We start from the raw sequence: 24387 nt of genomic DNA on the forward strand, positions 1-24387 counted from the left end.
TTTGTATAAAAGATAATATGGAGTTATCTAACCTCATTATGTGATGGCTCTGAACATCTGTGTGAAGTATTAAGTCAATTGAATGTAGGGTATTGGACTTATAAGTGAAAATCCCAACTTGCCCTAAAACTTTAACCTGCCCTAAAACTTTAACCTAAGTCAATCAGGGGCCATAACTTGTATTTAGGATAATATGGAGTTATGTAACCTCATTGTGTGATGGTCCTGAACAACTGTGTGAAGTATTAAGTCAATTGAACAAAGGATATAGAAATTATTAATAAATATTCCAACTTGCCCTAAAACTTTAACCTCAGTTCCATAGTCAATCAGGGGCCATAATCTGTGTAAAGAATGATATGGAGTTATCTAACCTCATCATGTGATGGCCCTGAACAGCTGCGTGAAGTATTAAGTCAACTGAATGTAGGGTATTGACTTATAAGTGAAAATCCCAACTTGCCCTAAAACTTTAACCGGACGCCGACGCCGGGGCGAGTAGTTTGCCCACCTACTCTTCGAATAGTTGAGCTAACAAGAGATGTTTGTTAAACATTATGCTCTGAGCACCATGTTGTCAGGATTATTGGGACAATTGAATGAAATATGCATGGACCTAAATGACCGCTGATTTGTCATTGACATTGTATGCCTTTGAGGCATTTTTAAGATTATGACCATTCAGTGTTAGGATACTTATAAGGAACGTTTTTTTTTTATCATGTTCAGATGATGACTGATATTTGCATATAAAAATGTATCCTCTTGGCAGCAGGGAATAAGTAGATATGACGTAAATTAAAATGGTGAATATGAGTTATGACCTTGGCCTTTGAATCTTTGTCCTTAAAATCCATAGGGTCATCAACTGATCACCCCCAACCTTGATGACAAGTTTGAGAGCCATTGGTACAGACATTGTTGAGTTATCAAACATACAAGCTGTTTGCATTCAAGGACACTGTGACCTTGACCATTGACCCAAGACCCCCTGAAATCGAAAGGGGTCATCTACTGGTCAAGCCTTACTAGGTCTGTAACGAGTACCCGAGTCCTTGAGTAATTGCGAGTCAAAGCAAAATATTCTACACAAATACTCGCCAATGCTGAGATCGCTGGATTGTGAATCAAGTGCAAAATTTAATAAAATAATAAAACAAAATGATTCAATTAAATTCCAGCAAATATTGTGGTTGTTTAAAAAATAAACAAGAGCTGTCACAGAGACAGCGCGCTCGACTATTCCGCCGCTTTTCAGTGTAAGGATTGAAAAGTTTTGGCGAAACATGGATACCTGTAAAATTAGATTAGATTCCAATGCAATACATGATGTATTTGCCGAGATATAAACACAAGAAACGCCGCAATGCGACGAAACCAGCTTTTTAATGATTGACAGAAGAACTTCAGCCTGTGTCTGTTTTTCTTTTTTTAGTAACAGTGACCTTGACCCTAGGGACCCCAAATGCAATCCATTGAAAGGTATCCTTAAACTCTTCCTTTATACCAAGTTGTGTCAGGATATGTCAACCCTAACTTAAGTTATTCAGTTTCAACCTTTTTTTCAAATTTTCAGTAACAGTGACCTTGACCCTGAATCTAGGGACCCCAAACTCAACCCTATGAAAGGTATCCATAAACTCTTCCTTTATACCTGGTTTGGTCAAGATATGTAGACCCTGACTAAAATTATTCAGTTTCAACTGTTTTTCTATTTTCAGTAACAGTGACCTTGACCTTGAATCTAGGGACCCCAAAACACAATCACATGAAAGTATCCATAAACTCTTCCTATAGACCAAGTTTGGTCAAGATATGTCAACCCTAACTAAAGATATTCAGTTTTAACCATTGTTTCTATTTTTAGTAACAGTGACCTTGACCCTAGGGACCCCAAATGCAATCCCATGAAAGGTATCCATAAACTCTTCCTATAGACCAAGTTTGGTCAAGATATGTCAACACTAACTAAAGTTATTCAGTTTCACCCGTTTTTCTTTTTTAGTAACAGTCACCTTGACCTTGAACATAGGGACCCCAAACGCAATCCCATGAAAGGTACCCATTAACTCTTTCTATAGACCAAGTTTGGTGAAGATATGTCAACCCTTACTAAAGTTATTCACTTTCAACTGTTTTTCTATTTTTAGTAACAGTGACCTTGACCTTGAACCTAGGGACCCCAAATGCAATCCCATGAAAGATCTCCATAAACTCTTCCTATAGACCAAGTTTAGTCAAGATATGTCATCCCTAACTAAAGTTATTCAGTTTCAACCATTGTTTCTATTTTTAATAACAGTGACCTTGACCCTAGGGACCCCAAATGCAATCCCATGAAAGGTATCCATAAACTCTTCCTATTGACCAAGTTTGGTCAAGATATGTCAACCCTAACTAGAGTTATTCAGTTTCAACCGTTTTTCTATTTTTAGTAACAGTGACCTTGACCTTGACCCTAGGGACCCTTAACGTAATCCCATGAAAGGTATCCATAAACTCTTCCTATAGACCAAGATTGGTCAAGATATGTCAACCCTTACTTAAGTTATTTAGTTTTATAGGTGAGTTTGACGCCGCCCGGCCGCCCGCCCGAACAACGACGTTCGCCATTCTAATAACCAGATAGTGAAAACCTGGTTAATAAATGTTGTAACATGCAAAATTGTAACCAGAATTTCAAAAAAGCGTTATCTAATTTCATTAATTTAGTAGGTTAGATAGTTAGATATATCTAAAGTCTCAATGCAATACATTATGTATTTGCTGAGATATTGACTAAAATGTGGTTACATGCAAAACCTTAACCAGAATTTTTAAGTCGAATAATAAAGGGCATTTATTTTGCATTAAATGCAAACTAAAGTTATCTAACTTGGTTAATTAAGTAAGTTGGATGGTTGAGTACCACTGTATAAAGTATCAATGCAATACATCAAGTAGTTGCTGAGATATTAACATATATGTGCTTATATGCAAAACCTTAACCAGAATTTCTAAGTCATATATTAAAGGGCAATTATTTGCATTAAATGCAAACTAGAGTTATCTTACTTGGTTGATTTAGTAGGTTGGATGGTTGAGTACCATTGTATAAAGTCTTAATGCAATACATCAAGTCATTGCTGAGATATTAACCTATGTGTGCTTACATGTAAAACCTTAACCAGATTTTTTAAGTCAAATAATAAAGGCCCATTATTTGCATTAAATTCAAATAAGTGTTATCTAACTTCATTAATTAAGTAGGTTAGATAGTTGGGAATACATATATAAAGTTTCAATGCAATACATGATGCAGTTACTGAGATAATGACTTAAAGGTGCTTACATGCAAAACCTTAACCAAGGTGTGACGCCGACGCCGACGCTTGGGTGAGTAGTATAGCTCTCCTTATTCTTCGAATAGTTGAGCTAAAAAATGCATCATAATTCATACAGAGCTAGCATTCAATTCAGTGTGCGGTGTTCGAATGGAGAATGCTTCTTTTTAAGGTTTTAAGGGAGTATAATGTTTTTAAAAAAGAATACAAATATAGAAATAAGAAATAAAAAGTCAAAGGGCATTAAAGAAATTATAAAGAGAAGATCTACAATAATAAAATGCGAAACTTATGTACAGCTATCATTTATTCTTGTCTGCAAATCAATGTCGACTTACGGTAGCATTCCCGTCAACAAAAACATCAAATCCAGCTCTATATAGAAATGAGTGTAGCTAATTGACTTAAATTGAGTGTGTATTGTGTAAACAAAGAAAGTTTAAATGTTGTTTACCCTTAAAAAACTAAACAAAAATGAAGCTTTTGTTATACTTTAATTATTAATTTACCTTCAAAATATGTATTGCTTTTTAACTAAGTGAATCATAAATCAATTCGTGAATCGCAAGTTAAAGATCGCGATTCGAATCGGACCACCTTTTGTCCGGCAACACACAGCCCAAAAACTAACAGCCAAGTCAGTTTGAGGGTTATGGGTGCAGGTTATCACTCAAACAACCTTTACACATTCAAGGTCAGAGACCATAACCTTTGACCTGATGACTCCTAACATCATAGAGGTCATCTACTGGTCATGCCCAGGCTCCAAGTCTAGTTTGATGATCACAGGTCCAGGCATTATTGAGATATCATTTGGAGAAGCTTTGCTAACATTTTTCGGTTAAAGGTCACTGTGACCTTGAATTTTGGGCCAATGACCCCTTGAATCAATAGGGGTCATCTACTGGCCAGGCCCAACCTGCATGTCAAATCAATGGGAGGCATCTTCTGGTTAGGCCAAGCCACCATGTCAAGTTTGATGACCATTGGTCTAGGCATTGTTGAGTTATCACTCGGACAAGCTTTGACAACTTTTTACCATTAAATGTCACTCTGACCTTGACCTTTGACCTGATAACCCCAAAAATCAATATAGTCATCTACTGGTCAGGACCAAACTTCATGTCAAGTTGGATGACCATAGGTCCAGTAAATATTAAGTTATCACTTCAGTAGCTTTGGTCTACTGACGGACCGACGGACCTACCGACATGTGCAAAGCAATATACCCCCTCTTCTTCGAAGCAGGGCATAATAAGAACCGATAAACTTCAGTTTCTCATGGATTCTAATGAAAGTACATTTTATAATTTCATTGCTTTATTACTTTTAGATCCCCCATTGTACCCATGGAATCAACATAGGGTGAATGAATCTGATACAGGGTACCTAGGAATTATTTCTGTAAAATTATTTTGAAATTGGACCTGCGGTGTGCAACCACAGTTCTGTGTAGAGCTATTTTAGAGGAGGATTCTGAAAGAGGACTACTGGAGGAAATTTCTTCTGAAGTTTTGCTGAAATCATCCCAGTACTGTATTTATGCTAAAAAATAATAACCCATTCTTAATAATGATCATTACGATTAACTACACAAACTGTGATTTAAAAATTACAATATAAACTATTGTCAAAATCGAGCTATGATATTTTTCAAAAGCAAAGCCTGTCAGAAAAGCAAAGAATCAACGCAAGACAAGAAATGCAAATAACATTAATACTGAAACACGGTTCTTCAATAAATGTTCATGCAACTGATTTGGAAACAAAACTTACATTTGTGACATATCTCATCCTATCTAAATCATCTTTCTGTATGTGCAATTCCTTTATGACCACCTTAGTGTTGAACCCTGGAATCTTTGAAGCTGAATTAAATTGGGGAAAAACAACACAATTATCTTATTAAAAGACGAACATATGAAAGCAAATATAGAGGAAAAAGATAGATCTTTGGAAGTGGCTTGTTAACTAAAACATACAAAATAACATTAGTTCATAAGGTTTCTTGGCAGTGAGCCATAATGTCTTGTTCTACTTTTTCAATGCGCGTGCTCCATATCTAAGACTGACCATATTTTCAGTGATACACTGTTAAGGTATCATGTGCTTTCAAGTGGGCTTTGTTTTTAAGAAGAACAAAACCAACTTACTTGCAAGTACTTTTGCACCATTGGTTATTGCCAATTCTTTTGCTTTCCCGATTTTCACAATGTTTACCATTTGAGTTTGGCTGAGACGGATAAGACGTCCATCAAACAAATCACGTTTAATCACCATAACAAATTTGTTCTCAATTTCTTCTAAAAATGAAGCATCATCCTGTTGTGTGTTATCGGAAGTAATTCCTAAACATACCATAGCTCGAGTATTCCCAAACCTTGGCTCATTTTGAGGTTGCACTACAGAGGTAACTCCAAGCTGTCCATCATGAATCATTTGAGCATCAGGCACATTCTGTACTGGCAGGTTTTGTGCGGCAATTGGCGGGCTAGTGTCCATAGGTTCACTCTCCTCAACCCCTGATTCCAATGAACGAGGTTGCATGGCACGAGTTCCACCTGCTCCTCTTCTCAGTGCGTATGTTGGCGCAGGTGGACTGAAAAATTAATTTTTATCTACCACTTTTCTATTTTAGACATACTCTACCGTAGTTACATGTGTATTCATTTTATATTTGATAAATTTATTATGAGCAATTTGACATGCATATATAACCTTAGAGAATGTCAATGCTAGAAGGATAACAATACTTGCAATATGTATCTGCTTGTACAGCGTGTGTATACCATGTGATCAATTGCGTCATAAATGCTACGTCGGAAGGCAATATTTGGCTTCGAATGAAGACTTTAAACAAAGATAACTTTCCTATTTATTCACCATTTTAAATGAAACAAAGGGCAGTCAACGGCGCTTATGGACGCCACCTTCGGTCTATCAGCAGAGTTTGATTGAGAGTATAGTTTCTTAATACACTTCCACAAACCTTTTCACAATACGGCCGTCTGGCGGAGCACTGTCAAAACATTATTTTGGAAACAGGTTTGTCGAAGTGTGTGATGAAACTAATTACCATATCAAACTCCGGTAATAAAACAAAGGCGTGGCTCTTTAAGAGGCATAGACTGCCCTTTGTTTCATTTAAAATGGTGTAGTGAAAGAAAAGTTATCTTTGATTTAAGTCTTCATTTTAAGCAAAATGTTGCCTTCTGACGTAGCATAAATGATGTAATTTATCAAGTGGTATACACACACTGTTGTATATAAATTGTTGTTTTTTGTGTAAATTTGGAAGGAATTATTCTTATAAGAGAAACAATATCAAAAATGCTGAAATTCAATTATTTATTTTCTTACTTTAGTGCCTCTACTTCCATGGGTTCAGGGTCCATCAACGCCTCTGTAAGTAATTCAATAATATATTAACACGGAAATAAAGTATGTAATAATGCATTATGTTCTTTCTTATTAGAGGCAAAATTCGGGACACTTTTTTCTCAAGAGTTATTGGTTCTTAAACATTGCCGTATTGACGCAGTAAATATTAGTACCAAGTTTGATGTAAATATATTCTACCTTTATTGGTCAATGTTAATTTTTAAAACATTGACGACAACAACACAAAGGCATAATTTCATTCTTCGAAAAAAAAAAGAGGGCGCTGAAGGCCCTGAATCGCTCACCTGATCCAAAAAAGATCATCAACAATAACATTCTGATCAAGTTCCATGAACATATGGTCATAAATATGGCCTCTAGAGTGTTAAAATACTTTTCCTATTATTTGACCTGGTGAGCTAGTTTTTGACCGCACATGACCCAGATTCAAACTTGGCCTAGAGCTAATCAATATAAACATTCTGACTAAGTTTCTTGGACATACAGTCATAAATGTGAGTGCTAACAAGCTTTTCCTATGATTTGACCTAATGACTTAGATTTTGACCGCACATGACCCAGATTTAAACTTCACTTAGAGACTATTAATATAAACATTCTGACCAACTTTCATAAAGAAACATTTATAAATGTGACTTCTAGAGTGTTAACAAGCTTTTCCTTAAATTTGACCTGGTGACCTAGTTTTTGATCGCATATGATCCAGATTAGAACTTGGCCTAGAGCTAATCAATATAAACATTCTGACTAAGTTTCATGAACATACAGTCATAAATGTCACCTCTAGAGTGCTAACAAGCTTTTCCTATGATTTGACCTAATGACCTCTATTTTGACCACAATTGACCTGGATTTAAACTTGACTAAAAGATTATTAATATAAACATTCTGACCAACTGTCATTACGATACAGTTATAAATGTGACCTCTAGACAAGCTTTTTCTTAAATTTGACCTGGTGACCTTGTTTTTGACTACACATGACCCAGATTCGAACTTGGCCTAGAAGTAATCAATATAAACATTCTGACCAAGATTCCTAATGATACAGTCATAAATGTGACCTCTAGAGTGCTAACAAGCTTTTCCTATGATTTGACCTTATGACCTAGTTTTTGACCACACATGACCCAGTTTTAAACTTGACTTAGAGATAATTAATGTTAACATTCTGACCAACTTTCATGAAGAAACCTTAATAAATGTGACCTCTAGATTGTTAACAAGCTTTTCCGTAAATTTGACCTGGTGACCTAGTTATTGACCGCACATGACCCAGATTCGAACTTGGCCTAGAGCTAACTAATATAAACATTCTGAGTAAGTTTCATGAACATACAGTCATAAATGTGACCTATAGAGTGATAACAAGCTTTTCCTATGATTTGACCTGGTGATCTAGTTTATGACCGCACATGACCCAGATTTAATCTTGACTTAAAGATTATTAATATAAACATTCTGACCAACTTTCATGAAGATACAGTCATAAATGGGACCTCTAGAGTGTTAAAAAGCTTTTCCTTAAATTTGATCTGGTGACCTAGTTTTTGACCGCACATGACCTAGAAGCGAACTTGACCTAGAGAGTAGTGATTTTAACATTCTGACCAAGTTTCCTGAAGATACAGTCATAAATGTGACCTCTATAGTGTTAACAAGCTTTCCTTTAATTTGACCTGGTGACCTAGTTTTTAACCCCAGATGACCCAATATCGAACTCATCCAAGATTTTATTGAGGGTAACATTCTGACCAAGTTTCATTAAGATAGTGCTAAAAACAATAATGAAGACATTTCATGATAACAGTTCTATTCTAAAAACATTAACAGTTTTGATAATCATCAAAACGGATCATAAACTTTATAAATGCCACTTGGTATAGCAACAGTTGTGACAATCATCAAAACTGATAAACTTTATCAATGCCACTTGGTATATTAACAGTTGTGACAATCATCAGAACGGAACATAAACTTCACCAATGCCACTTGGTATATTAAAAGTTGTGACAATCATCAAAACAGATCATAAACTTTATCAATGCCAAATCCAAGTTGTGACAATCATCAAAAGAGATCATAAACTTTACGAATGCCACTTAGTACATTAACAGTTGTGACAATCATTAAAACGGATCATAAACTTTACCAATGCCACTTGGTATATTAACAGTTGTGACAATCATCACAACGGATCATAAACTTTACCAATGCCACTTAGTATAGCAACAGTTGTGACAATCATCAAAACTGATCACAAACTTTACCAATGCCACTTGGTATATTAACAGTTGTGATAATCATCAAAACGGATCACAAACTTTACCAATGCCACTTAGTATAGCAACAGTTGTGACAATCATCAGAACTGATCATAAACTTTACCAATGCCACTTGGTATATTAACAGTTGTGACAATCATTAAAACGGATTACAAACTTTACTAATGCCACTTGGTATATTAACAGTTGTGACAATCATCAAAACTGATTACAAACTTTACCAATGTCACTTGGTATATTAACAGTTGTGACAATCATCAAAACGGATCATAAACTTTACCAATGCCAAATCCAAGTTTTTCTCTCAGTTCTTCCCAGTCAATAGTAACAGAATTGCAGTCCTTCATTTCTTTAAGTAGGGCCTTAAACGTGGCCTTATTTGCATTCCTCTGTTTCCAATGTTGCAACATGTTGTAAATCTGCTCTACAGAAGAATACCCATGGTCAAGTTTTATTCGTTCAACAGCAGGTCTTTTCACGTCCAACATGGCGGCCAAGAGTTCCCATCCGCTGCCAATGGAAGGAGCAATGCTGACTAACTCACGGTCACTGGGCACTTTGTCTAGTTTTTCAAGAGTGGAAGCAGATCTTGAGCCTAAAACAAAACAAGAAACGCCGCAATGCAACGAAAACAGGTTTTTAATGATTGACAGAAGAACTTCAGCCTGTGTCTGTTTTTCTTTTTTTAGCAACAGTGACCTTGAACCTAGGGACCCCAAATGCAATCAATTGAAAGGTATCCATAAACTCTTCCTTTATACCTGGATATGTCAACCCTAGCTGAAGTTATTCAGTTTCACCCATTTTTCTATTTTTAATAACAGTGACCTTGTCCTTGAATCTAGGGACCCCAAACGCAATCCCATGAAAGGTATCCATAAACTCTTCCTTAATACCTGGTTTGGTCAAGATATGTAGACCCTGACTAAAATTATTCAGTTTCAACTGTTTTTTTTATTTTCAGTAACAGTGACCTTGACCTTGAATCTAGGGACCCCAAAACGCAATCCCATGAAAGTATCCATAACTCTTCCTATAGACCAAGTTTGGTCAAGATATGTCAACCCTAACCAAAGATATTCAGTTTGAACCATTTTTCTATTTTTAGTAACAGTGACCTTGACCCTAGGGACCCCAAACGCAATCCTATGAAAGGTATCCATAAACTCTTCCTGTACACTAAGTTTAGTCAAGATATGTCATCCCAAACTAAAGTTATTTGGTTTCAACCGTTTTTCTATTTTTTAGTAACAGTGACTTTGACCTTGAACCTAGGGACCCCAATCGCAATCCCATGAAAGGTACTCATAAACTCTTTCTATAGACCAAGTTTGGTCAAGATATGTCAACCCTTACTAAAGTTATTCAGTTTCAACGGTTTTTCTATTTTTCGTAACAGACGCCTTGACCTTGAACCAAGGGACCCCAAAAGCAATCCCATGAAAGGTCTCCATAAACTCTTCCTATAGACCAAGCTTTGTCAAAACTAAAGTTATTCAGTTTCAACCATTTTTCAATTTTTAGTAACAGTGACCTTGACCTTGACCCTAGGGACCCTTAACGCAATCCCATGAAAGGTCTCCATCACCTCTTCCTATAGACCAAGTTTGGTCAAGATATGTCAACCCTTACTAAAGTTATTCAGTTTCAAAGGTGAGTTTGAGGCCGCCCACCCGCCCGCCCGAACAACGACGTTCGCCATTCTAATAACCAGGTTTCAACCCTTACTGAAGTTATTCAGTTTCAAAGGTGAGTTTGACGCCGCGCGCCCGCCCACCCGCCTGCCCGCTTGCCCAAACAATGACGTTCGCCATTCTAATAACCAGGTTTTACTATGTGAAAACCTGGTTAATAACAGAATTTTAAATGAGTCAATGGTCAGATGTAATCATATAAGCTAATTTTGTCCTTAAAGGAATATATTGTTTCAAAGAAATACGGTCAGCTGACAATTAAGCCTCTTTGGTAGGAAGGGAGGATTGAACATTGTAACTGATCAGATGTATACACAATTCAAACTGTCTGCTTGTTTTTGAAAGAATCTCAAAGTGGTGTATTGATATAACTCATATTTAACAACAACAATCTGATTCATTCTCATTCGGAACAACTGCCAATCATCCTGATATCCTGAGGGTATTTTAAATCTCGTAGCAGACAGCAAAAACTTCTTCTCAGCCTGGGAAGGATGCTCATATTTTCATAATTAAAGAATAACATACTTAAGAACACTTAATAACATTTTAAAGGGGAATATGTGCAAAAAAAGAAAATGTCAGAAAAAAGAAAATATAAGACATAAGATAATAAAACAAACTTGATGTGTCGTTACTTTACATATTAGTTACCAGCCAGCATTAAACTTTCCAATGACGCCAAAGTTACATGGGGTCATCAGGGTCCCATTTCAATAACATATCTTATTTGTAGGGATGCAAATGAATGGCAAAATTGATATTAGAATATTTGGTAGTTCTATCGATCGAATATTCTATAACCAAAATGAATATTTAAGAAATGTAGTAAACTACTGTTGTTATTTGCTACAATAATAGCCGGGGCCTTTGTAATAACCGGTATACGAAATGTCCCTAATTAATATATGAAGTGTGTATAGTGTCATCACATTCACACCTCTGGCATAAGGGATCAATTGTTGTAAAAACAAGACAAGCGATGATGTACAACACAGTTATAGGCAAAGGATTAAAAAAAACACCCAAAAAACATTGAATATTAGAAAACCAATTTTGACATTCGAATACCAAACATTCGATCGAATATTCGAATATTCGTTTGCATCCCTACCTATTTGTAAACTTACATTTTTTAAGAGTGAAAAGATACACACGTAAAGTTACATGCAAAATCTATGCGATACAATATTTTAATAATGCAGTTCTCAACGAGCACGAAGTAACGCCTTGAAATTTTTAATCTTACGCCTTAGGATCTTGATTGAAATGGGCCAAAAGGGCCCCATTAAGCATCTTTGTGAAAATTCTCAAATTAATGAATAATTCCTAATGTTTATCTAAAATGCTCTCTACTATGCGTTAATTTTATTCGTGAGGATTTATTACTTAAACCATTTTGTTGCTTATTTTCATATTTTTTGGTGAACAAAAACTTTTACTTTCTGTTAATTTAGCTTAGTAAAAGAAACAATATTCCCCCAATTTAAAAATATAACCGAAGTTGTTATGTGAATAGAGCCTCCAGCATCAACATTCAACATTTTAATGGTTAATTAATTTTTATTCAGGGCCTGTATTTATAGTATATCTTAAGTCACGTCTTAACTTAACAAATATTTAAAGTTGATTTTAGAATTCAATATAATAATTGAAATTATTTTCAGATATAATTAAGTTATTATAACAAAGACCAGTGAAATACTTAATTTAGCAAACTGACTTAAGTTAGGAAATGCCTTAAGATGTTTTATGAATACTAGCCCAAAGTCTTTAAGGTATCATCTCAGGAGTATTTTTAAGGTACCATACCGGGAGCATTTCTGCATGCCTGTTGTAGTTCCCGTTTCTTAAGCATCCTTTGTCTTTCCTCTTGTATAGTTTCAGCTCGGTTCTTCTCTCTGTAAAGCTCCTCTTCTATTTCGTCTAATAATTTTTTTAATTCCTTTTGGTCAGATTCAGCTAAACACTCCTTGAATATTTTGTACCCTTCAACACCTTTCTGGCTGATTTTGCTTAACAAAATCCGGTTTTGCATCGAAGAAGTAAGAAGACCCTATTATGCATAAATGAAGGTTTAACTTAGAAACAAAATCAAAGTTTTTTCATTAAACTGAAAATTGACAGACACTCTAGAGTGAAACTGCTGAGTCTGACGTTTGTTATAAGGATAATGTAAGCATCATTCAGTACACAGTACCTGAGCTTCAGAAAAGAAAAACATAAAAATTATGTATAAGAGATAATTAGCTTCACAATTGAGCTATATAAATGAATATACAGTAAATTATATAAAGCAGAGCTTAATGGTGATGGGAAAATCTTGGCAAATTTCTGACCCGTATATCTTTGATCTGCTCATAGCCAAGCAGTCCATCCCTCTCAAGAAGATCCAGAACCTCCTTTGGTTTTATATCATTTACCAATCGTCTGTGGGCTCGGTTCAATGCCCTCCTGCATGTATCTGAATCTGACAAAAGATAAATAATGCTCTATAGTATTCTTTTTGTGAAATAAATCTATTTCATTTTTATAAAAATCATATGTGTGGCATCTTGGCAGCTCTTGAGATCTTGGCTCAAAGCTTCATTTTTGTAGAAAAACAAAATTATTTATATTTGATTACTTCTTAATTATAGAGTTCAATGTTCAGTGATTTTTTTTTTTCAAAATCAAAATATTTTGAAGCTACACATTAAAAGATTCTTTCGTGAAACACATGAAAGCAATTAAATAAACAAATAAACTGCCCCAACCCTGGGCCGGTATGCTACTATTCATTTAAATTTTAAATAATCATGACTCTGATGGAACAACACCTTGTTATGTACTTTATTTAGTGCTGACATTTTTACTATACATGTACTTAAAGGCTGGGAATAGTTTTAGTGAAATAGCACCGGCAAACAATAAAGCCATTTTGAAAACACACTCTATTTCCAATCTAAGTGTAATGTGTTTGGAGTGTACCGAGCTGCTGTACACTATTTTATCAAAGTTATGGCAGAACTCTTTAATAAATAACAAAAGAAGAAACAATATAATAATTTTCCTCAAGGTTACTTAACCTTTTGATTGTGTACAAATGATTTTGATTGAGCTCCAAATAAATAATCACAAAATAATTATAGAACAAGTTTTGTATAAGTAATTTTCCTTTTTGCAAAAATGCCTATGATCAACTTATTAAAATGATTTTTTCAACTCTTTAAATCGACTGCTTTGAGTGATCTCTGTGAATTAACAGAAAGCTGGGCTTTCTTGCATAAAACACAGAGTTGTATCTATCAAAATTACAATACTTAAAATACTACTCAGTTATGAAATACCAGATAGCCAAGCTTTCGTGGTAAATACATAAAATGCATTCACTTTCTTTCTTTGCGTCTGCAATCCAAATATAAATACGCTCTAACTTCATCCAACAGGAAAGCAGAGCTTTCTCCGAAAGATTGTTGAAGTTTCAACTTACTATGCCTCACAGGATAGCTGAGCTTTCTAGCAAGAGCATAAAAGTGTAGACATTAAATTAACTATCCTATCTTTCAACAACAACCCGGTCCACTCGTCAGCTATTAACTATACAATACATCAAAGCTGAGCTTTTCGGTAAATATAGTTAATATTTTAGATAAGCAAATTCAAAGTTCAAGTTGATTAATACCAATTATTTCTTGATGTTGACTGTATGGTAACTGCATCTAGAATGACGATATTATGAAAAATTCGGCCTTATATACGCCTCGAAAAGCGCTCAAGCAAAGCAATGCTTTCATTGGTTGTTAAAACTGGGCATCGATTGGTTGAAAACCAAGCACTTGGATTGGTTGCGATCAGCATTCTGATTGGTTAAAATTATTCTTATCTAAATGACTATCAAAATAAATAAAGAAGCAACTTTTTAGGCTACAGTCAACTATTTTATACGGCTGTGGTAAAATTTCGTCACATAAGTAAATGGAAAAAACTGTCAATCATGTTGGAGATAAATTCAAATCTGGTAGCAGACCATTCTCATTCATCATTCAGGTTTGATAATGATAAATCCACCTATTTCACAATTGAATGTTTTATAACGCAAGCGATTTAAAGGTCAATATGGTCTCATTTTTATTAGGCTTTACATGGCGAGGTGTTGGGGGATAAATCATAATATTGTGTAAGTGTTCTTCCGAGAGGTAGACCTGAGGAGGGTGGTATATTAAAGTTTACACAATTAATTGTTCACACTCACTTAAATAGGACTATCGAATATATATATATATATATATATATATATATTAGGGATGCAAACGAATATTCGAATATTCGAATATTCGATCAAACGTTTGGTATTCGAATGTCAAAATCGGTATTCGAATATTCGAAAAAAAAAATCAATAAAGAGAACAAAACACATTTTGCCTTCATCACTGATGTTGTTTATAAAGCTCGTTTATCTTGTTTTTACAACGATTGGCCCCTAATCCCAGAGGTGTGAATGTGATGACTAGACACGCGACATGTGTCATTTAGGGACATTTCGTCGGGTATTATAAAAAGTCCCCCTACTTTTACAATAACTGGCTAGGGATCGGCTTTAACACCAATGTGTTGTCTTGGCTGCAAATAATGCTGTGCAAAATAGCGCAAAACGAGGTGATGATATAAATGCCACAATAATGTAATATTGTGCTCAATAATGTTGTTGCATATATGTGCTTTAAACTGTTTACATCTTTCAATACAATTGTCGTACTTTGAAATGGATTTTTGAATATAATTCCTCTATTGTTGTACAATAAATAAGTCCAATCCACTTATGTTTTCGTTTTACTATTTTACTAGTTCCCGAGTTGGTTTGAGTTTTCCATAGTTATATTTAGTCAGTTTAGAGGTCAATCTCAGAACGAGGCTGATCATCCTACGGAAAGACCTTCCATTGGCGCAAAACACTGTTTTACTAGGAATCCATCTAATTTCACATTGTTTACAAAAGGCAGCGGAATTGAATTATTCGATTTTGTTGTTTGTCTGTTTATAATGTATTGCTTTTTACTTCCTGAAAATGGAGAATTTCAAAGGCTCATTTGGGGAAATCAGGGTCCGCCGCGCGTACTGGATACGATAAAATAGGGTTTAAATGCCCCGGCTATTACTTAAGCGAATAATAATAGTAGTTTACTACATCTTCTAAAATATGTATTACGCTAATCGAATATTCGAATATTCGATCGAAAGAATTACCGAATATTCGAATATTTGTTTTGCCATTCGTTTGCATCCCTAATATATATATATATATATATATATATATATATATATATTTATCAATATTTATAAAATATTCAATCAAGTTCCATTTCTTGAAATACATATTTTATATGAAACAGTAAATTACAAGATAATCGCCAAATTTTAAACAATCAAGCACATTTAGTTATGAAAATCCCTGAAATTAGTTCAAACAATACATTTGGTTATCATAATTATATTATTCTCACAATCTTATGGCACTGGTCATAAAAGATGGACCAATATTACATCATATGCACCACAGAGATGACACAGGACATAAACGCATAACCGCACAGTCCAATACCCTAGTCCAATTAAATGTTAAAAAGGACTTAGATTGACATAACTAAATATTCTTAAATGAAAAAGAGCATTGAAAATATATATCATTTACTTAAGAGTTTCCCAGGACTGTGGTCAAAATTAACACAAGCCCACAAGCCCTGCACTGATAAAATGTCTTCCGGGCTTGCTCAAATTCTGAATTTTATATAGCAGTTCAAAAATTTGATGCCAAGCTATAGTATATGTATTCCAAAAGTCTAATTTAAATGATTGTAGGATCGAAATTATTCAGATAATTAGAAAAACCTGTATGTTAAATATTGATAGACAGTTAGATACCATATATCTGTCCCTTCTTATTCAATGTATCTAGTAGTGTTGGGTATTGGACAGAAAAATAACTATCGATAATCGGTTTATGAAACTGATCAATGATCGATTATTAATCGATTTAATCGTTATTTAATTATCTTTGGTCGACAGATACAGTACATGCATCATTTTTAAGATCCAATGTTCCCTTACAATATTGTGTGTACATTTATTTGTATAAATTACATTATATTATTCAGAACGCAACTATCCTTTAGTGTTTACAAGTTACTATTACACAACATGAGAACACAGGCTCTATTTTTGTCTTACATTTAGTATTGTATACTTGTGTAAAATGAACACAGAGAAAGATATCAATTTCTTTTTAATAATCAGTCAGTTACAAGTACATCAAGCAGTTAAAAAAATTGTTTTAAAAGAACAATTTCTTTCAGAAAACTGAGAAAACTTAATTCTTAAATGGTAAAAAGTAAACGTTTACATGTTTTAATAATCACTTTTAAACCACAAATATAAGAAGTTGGGAAACAATCCTTGAGCAGTTAAATTAAAAAAGAAATTTTGTAATTAATTACTGTATTTAGACTTACTGACTTGAGAAGAATATGACTAGATAACTTAACATATTACCACCTTAACATTTTAACATTAACTAGCATTAACCAGAAACAAAATATATTTTCATGACATCTATTTTACTGGTTACAAAGTCAGTAGCGGTTACGTCCCTTGTTTCTATAATCAATTGTTCAAATTTTACTATCAATTGTCACCGATGTAGGCCTTTCCGATCAATTGTCGATAATAATCGATCATCGGCACAACACTAGTATATAGGGTTTTAAAATAAAACCTAAAAAGGACTAAAATGTAAATATTGCATGAACATTAAAAAGAAATCAAATTAAATATTAAGGAAATATTTTCCTATCAGTATAACACCAACAGAACTTAAAAGACATATATTCATAAATAAATGAGCTATGCTGGTTTCAATATTTATCTCCTATATGAATTCTGTTGGAGACTAATTGTTGGACAAATACTGGTTTTTGCAAGAAAATTCATCACCGCCATATGTTGGAATTTCAACTGACTGAAGGTTAAAGACAAATATGCGTTATATGTTCCAGTCAAAAATTATACAAGAAGTATGAAAAGCTGGGCTCATGTCTCAGACCGGTTGTTTACAGAATTTCTAATTTTATTTGTGTTTGTTATAGCCCTTTTGTTGTTGTTGTTGTTGAATTTATAAAGGTCTGCCCGCACCCTAAAATGCTGCATTATGGCTTGACCCCATCTCATCCCCAAGTGTGACTTAAACAGAATTTAGAAGCCAAAAGGGAGTTTGAGCCTCGCGTAAACCTGCGATGAATGACATCTACAGTGGTCCCACAGCTCTTAGGCCTTTTCATTCATTATCATTGGCTAAAGACAATCCGCATGGTTGACAGACTCCACAGAATCTATATATAGAAACAGCGAAACGGCTCTGAATCAATGGAATTTTCAGTTTGTACTCAGAATTGGGGCAATTGAGCCAGATGGTTGTATGTACAGCATCAGTGCCTTGGTTTACAAGAATGGTAGCAGACAGGAAAACCTTTCTTTTCAGACTGACACATATCTGGACCTAGTCCAAATAATTGTACGTTGACGGATTTTTTTTTAGATTTTTGATATGGCAAATCCTTCACGTACAAATTGTTTAGTATCAAAAGTGGGTAGTTGTTCCGATCAGGATTCCGGGTTAAAGTATATAGCATCTATAAAATATCATAAAAACAAGAAATATTACCAGATAATGTTGTTTTATATTAGTTCCGTACACAAAAAATAAATATCCAACTTCTAATTATGAGTTTGACGGCTTTCTTCATTTCATTCTGTCAAAACATAACGATATAAACATGAAGGGCACCTGCAAGGCTTTAGGGCACAGTTTTAAATCGCTCGGAACATTTCGGCCATGGCCGAGTTGTTACGATTGTATAACGAGGTCTATCTCGAAGCTTTGTCGGAGGAGGCCGAGTTATTACGATTGTATCGAGTTGTTCCCCTTCGCATAATTGTTGTCTGTGTCAGTCAACTTTCGTTTTATTGGAAAGGTAAACAACTTGTTTTAATGCATTAAATGCTTGTTTAGTGCAAAATAACATTTCACTTAAATGGTAAAATATGAATATAAGTCTTTATGATCAATTTCAACCATAAAATACTTCACTTAACCCTTTAGCACATAGACAAGTGGCCAGATTACACCTCCCAGTCAATAGCCATCTTACTGATAAGCAGTCCTCATCTGCATAGGCACTTTTCTGGATATTTGAAAATGAGAAAATGAATACAGCAGTATGACCTTAAAATCAATGTTACTCCAAATAATTGTGTCCAAATCTTTTTTATGTGAATTCATTTTTTATAGATAATTAAATTATCTAATAAATGGTGTCAATGATGAAATATTAAATTATTTTATTTCAGCTGTGAATGTATTTTCAAGATGGATTTGTAACATTTCTTTGAAATGTCATAATTGCATTAAATCAAAGGGTAATAAAATGCTGGGATCGATCTAATTTTTATTACCCCTATCATAAAAAAGACCCATCTGGATTAAAAAGCCGACAATTTATGTTCTTGTGTATTAATACACAGACATATGTCAGGAATATCCGGTGTCATCCAGCTGAGAGATCCAGTCCAAGGTGTCTGTTTAACTTTATTACCCCCTCATAAAATTGTTTACAAAAAAAGAAAGCCGATAAATGATTTTCCGGTATGAATAAAAAGATCTAGATCAAACAAAACGCTTGCACATGACCTATTTTACAGCCAAAACTATGATGGACATTATATAAGCTTCACAGAAAATTTACCCATCATTTTCTCATTTACTAATTGTTTCTTTTGTTTGTAAACAAAATATTACCTTTAAGTAAATATAATCTCAATTGATTTTAATGGTAAACTGAACTGACGTCATATTTTTAATGATTTACGCATCAATGAATTTGGGGGAAATTCCATACAGTACTTAGCTCGTGGTCTTATAACGTCACAATGGGATATCACACCTGCGATTGGGAGTATAAACACCTTCTCAATTTAGCAGACGATATTTTCAAGGGAAAATCAATACACAAAAGGTTAAACTTTAATTTTATAAACATCCGGGATATTGTTTACAAAAAGAAAGATGCAAAATTGAAATATTGAAATGACCCTATTGAAATATGCGGGCCATGCGTTTACATCCAGTAATGGATACGGTCGGCCAAATGCGTATACATCTGGTAATGAGCTATGTCGGCCTATCTCGTATACATGCGCTAAAGGGTTAAAACAATTTCAATATTTTTAAAACACCCCCGCTTTTTGCACATTCCCGTTTAGACGTTAGGGATTGGAAGAATCCCGTATAACACGTCTATTATTTTAGACTAATCTGGACCAAGATGGAAGTTAAACAAATTGTGAAACAGTGTTTTTATAGAACAGTATGTGACAATATATAATTTGTATGCCCAAAGAAATATTTGAACATCTATTTTTTAAACTTTGTACTTGGAATAGTCAAAAAAGTTCATAAGCAGTTGGGCCTGTAACAGACATTAATTTGTTAGCTGATATCTAAATTATCTTACCTAATGCCATCCTTCAGCATTCAATGTACTTGCCAAATGAAACATTTTTGCTGTCCTAGAAAATCAACAAGAGTTTCAACACAAGAATCTTACGTCAACGAGATGGTAACAAACACTATAAAAGTTACCACTACATGCAAGTGAAATATTGACATAATTGGGGAAGTTTGACAGTAGACTTAATGAAACCGAAAATAGAATAAAGTTAACATCAAATTTTCAGTAAATTAGACATATGTTTAAGAAACTGAGAAACTCAGACACATAAAATGAAATGATTAAGTGGAAAATTAGGTCACGCTTACTGTAATTACCGATTTTATAACTTAAAATTGTGTTTTGATTTTATTTTATTTTTTGGAAAAACACGGAAACCCAAAAATATGAGTTATAACGGCCTATATAGAAACGGCCAGTGTCAAAACTCCACGCATCGTTACTTCCCCCGTTATTTTACTGAACGGTTACCACACTAGCATAACTGCGAAAGTATTCAAGTCTTTCATATTTCCAAAGCTTTTTACAGTATGGAACTGAGGGCAAGGTGTAATACTGGATTGCTTATCATTTGTCGCCTAGGTCACACTTAAAAATTCATTGTTTGACATTCATGGTCTGAAGTTAACAATCTCAAAGCAGATGTAATTCAAAGGTCTGTACTTTGTCCGTTACTTTTTTTCTGATTTTTGTTAATGATATTGCCGATTCTCTTGTAATTTCAACGCGATTCATTGCAGATGATGGCTCACCAAAAGTTTCATTTTCAGATTCCACTTTTATTAATCTACCCTAAATAATGGTCTTAAAGATATTTTAAGTTGGTCTAAACAATGGCTTGTACATCTTCTCAGTACGGAATATCTTTTTAATACAATGCAATCCAATTCAACCAAACATTAGTTATGGCGACATGCATGTTTCTTTGAACTTTGTTGAACATAATAAATACTTGGTTTAAAGCAAATGGAACATGGAATGAGAAGATTAGCCAAGTTATTAAATAAATCTCTAAAGTGCTTTGGCGTTAAAATACAATCTTGGTAGATAAACACTTAATTTTAGCTAGATATATATTTCTCGTTCATGCGACATTTGTAAAAATAGTTATCCGAATAGTATGGGATAATACACATAGTGCCGTCTATGAAAAATAATGTTAATAAAAAATGGAGCTGCCTGGGTTATGTTTGGTTAACCAAAACAGTTTCAACTCATAGACTTTGATTGAAGTCGGTTCGATTCCTCTAGGTGATCGCAGAGAAATGCAAAGGTAACTTTTAATTTATAGCGAATAAACAGTGATGGTTTGCCACATTACCTTCGCGAACAATATCCATAAACAATTGAACATACGATCAAATTATCAGCTACGAAAAAGGCATGATTATGTTACCATACCAAAACAAGAGTCTTTACCACTAACCTTCCACTGCTGTTGCAGGCGTCAATCTTATGTAGTAATTCATCAATAAAGAGGATATAAAATTGCGGGCTACAGCATTGGCCTTGGCGACAATCGTAACAACTCGGCCGTCTCCGGCAAGCTTCGAGATATCTTGATACTAGCCGAGGAGTTCCGATTGCCTTGGCGAGTGCGTTGTAGGATCGGGAAAAATTCAGACGAAAATCCGTTGTTTTTGACACAACTGAAACTATTTTCAAAGAACGATTTTAATATTCTAAATAGAGAAATATCAACTCCGGTTCTGTACAACTTCAGAAGAAGCGAAGATAGCCAAGTATGATCGAAGGCCTGTTTGGCGTCAAGAAAACATGAATATAGTTTCGAGTTATTTTCTTTGGCATAGTAAATGCATTCACGTAACATAAATGACGTCATAGCACAATTTACGTTCTTTTGAAAGCCACCTTGATAGGGGTTTAATTGTATAGAACCGTCTTTTTCAAGAAGGTTTAAAACGATCTTTTCGAAAAGTTTTAACATAGTAGAGCAAAGGGGGATAGCTCTATAACTTTTCTTTTTTTGCATGATTTTAGCGCTGTTGTAACCATATCGATAGATATTCTTGGAAACTGTGTGCACCCTTGACGTGTATTATTTGTTAAGTCGTTCAGTTCCCTTTCAACATACGTTTTGTTTTCGGTGTCAAAAGATTTGTCTCCGTTCACTGAGTATAACTTTGAGAAATATGTTTTCCAGCCATGGTCAATACGTTCGGGGTCTGAGACTTTATTGCCATCAAAATTCATTTCAAAGCCGGGTGTAAAGTTATTTTTTGTTTTGTGTTTGTTAACTAATTTCCAGAAATCATTGTTATCAAGATCAGCGGCACTATCAAACCGGTTTTCTTCTTTTTCTATAAATGCGAGAACTTCATGGTGGTGAGTTCGACGAAATATTGCTTTTAATTGTTTGTAATGTTTGTAGCTTCCGGAAGTGACATCGCGGGGCTGTCCATCGGTAACCCAAGCTGCCCGCGCAACTTCCATCTTTTTGTGCAGTGTTTTTAGACTTACATTCCAATATGGTTTTATATGCGGTTTAAATTTTACTCTAGGGATAAACAAGTCGGTGGCTAGATTTATTATCACAGCGATGCCCGAATAGAGATTGTCAATATCTGATGTGGGTAGTTCTAGCGCAAGACGCAGGACCTCGCTGTTTTCTAGAAAGTTACTATAATTATCTATATTGTTTGGTTTGACGTTGTGCCAGTTGATAACGCCCCAAGTTTAGTAGGAAGAGAGCCCTCGTTACTTGGAATGCTAAGTTTACAAATTATTGGCCTATGGGTAGAAACATTTGTTGCATGATCCTCTAAAATTTCACAATATGTAAAACAATCAAGTGCCATTTTTGATACAAAAATATGGTAAATAAGCGTTTCTCTGTTAGTATTAAAAGGTACATTGCTAAACTTCGAACCCTGACAAAGTGACATTGTATTTAAAGATTTAAGATTATGTCGGTTTGCTATATCTAACAGTTGTGCTCCCCTTGATCCTAATATTGTGTGTATACATCTGATTCTCTCTGAAGGGAGTTCAGTGTTAAAGTCTACTAAAATAATCAGTGTTCCCTTATCATTATATTTACATGCAATGTTTTCTAGCTCTTCAAGATAGCCATTACACACAGTCATTGGATGGCTTTTACATGGTACATAGACCTGTATGACAAAGATATATGCATCTGGGGCTGTCATAATTTGTATACCAATAATCCTTTCCGAATTAAGTTCCAAAGGCGATATTATGTGGTTTATGTCTTTTTTCCAGAGAAAAGCAACACCGCCTTTTCCCACCTTCATTCGGGACATAATATCTAGGTCGGGATCGGAAAAGGCATAACTCATATACTTGTTATTTATAGAATCGAGAAATGACAAATTTGCTCTGTAAAGCCAGTGCTCTGAAAGGCCACACACTTGAATGTTATTCGTTTCCAGCAAGTGGCTTAAATAACTTGCGCTTGACATGATTCCACTGGCATTCCAAGTGGCTAAATGACTAAACTAACTAAACTTTATTCGAAACCAACAATTTCTTCGTACAAAGATTTGTGGAACCGTGTCTTAATTAACAATAACGCGCTAAATGATTTTCGAGTAACGTTTCAAATTTAAGTACAGAATTATTAAGGCGCATGCAGATGTTCCGAAGTATTATCTTGCGGACTACAGAATATCTATTAGCCACCACGCAAGAATCAGAAAAGCTTGCAGTAATTTAAATCATTGCAGTAATTATATATAAGTGAATTATAGTAACAACGATTTAGGAGAAAGTAACATTAACCTATAATGCAATAGTTGTGACTCTCGTTTGCACGATGTTGCGAACATTCATTAAAGTACGAACTTTTACAGAAGATATCATGTGAATGGAAAAATGACGTGACATTTATTAACATTTCTAATGACGTCAGCATAACAACCATTCAATTGGTTATTTTAAATGCGTACCTCTTTTAAAAAAAAACGATATGTTTTGAAACACAGCAATAGCTTTCAATTTTATTTAATTTTGTGAGTTTGCAGGCGATTAATTAATTCTTAATTACAGGCAATCGTCATTACTTAAAAATTGGCCATTCCGAAAACTCGGAATATTTCGTGATTGACTATCAGACAATGTTAACCTATATTAATAATAATAATAATAATAATAATAATAA

General features: G+C 34.4%; 1 protein-coding gene across 3 annotated transcripts in view; it reads right to left on the bottom strand.

Annotated features, from left to right (window-relative positions):
* LOC128230243 (uncharacterized) overlaps positions 1-20644 on the bottom strand; it is a 74038-nt gene extending 53394 nt beyond the window's left edge. The window contains exons 1-8 of one of the 3 annotated variants that reach the window (XM_052942355.1): positions 20564-20644; positions 20250-20304; positions 13044-13174; positions 12517-12760; positions 9291-9605; positions 6684-6726; positions 5477-5922; positions 5100-5191 (exon numbers count right to left, since the gene is read on the bottom strand). In XM_052942355.1, coding sequence (XP_052798315.1) covers positions 5100-5191; positions 5477-5922; positions 6684-6726; positions 9291-9605; positions 12517-12760; positions 13044-13174; positions 20250-20259 — 1281 coding nt within the window. In that variant the 5' untranslated portion in view covers positions 20260-20304; positions 20564-20644. Of the gene's footprint in view, positions 1-5099; positions 5192-5476; positions 5923-6683; positions 6727-8766; positions 8779-9290; positions 9606-12516; positions 12761-13043; positions 13175-20249; positions 20305-20554 lie in introns of those variants that run through there. The other 2 variants (XM_052942354.1, XM_052942356.1) reach the window with 2 other exon arrangements.
* Positions 20645-24387: the final 3743 nt, after the last annotated feature.

The sequence above is a fragment of the Mya arenaria genome, chromosome 4, assembly GCF_026914265.1.
Source record: "Mya arenaria isolate MELC-2E11 chromosome 4, ASM2691426v1".
NCBI classification, from domain to species: domain Eukaryota; kingdom Metazoa; phylum Mollusca; class Bivalvia; order Myida; family Myidae; genus Mya; species Mya arenaria.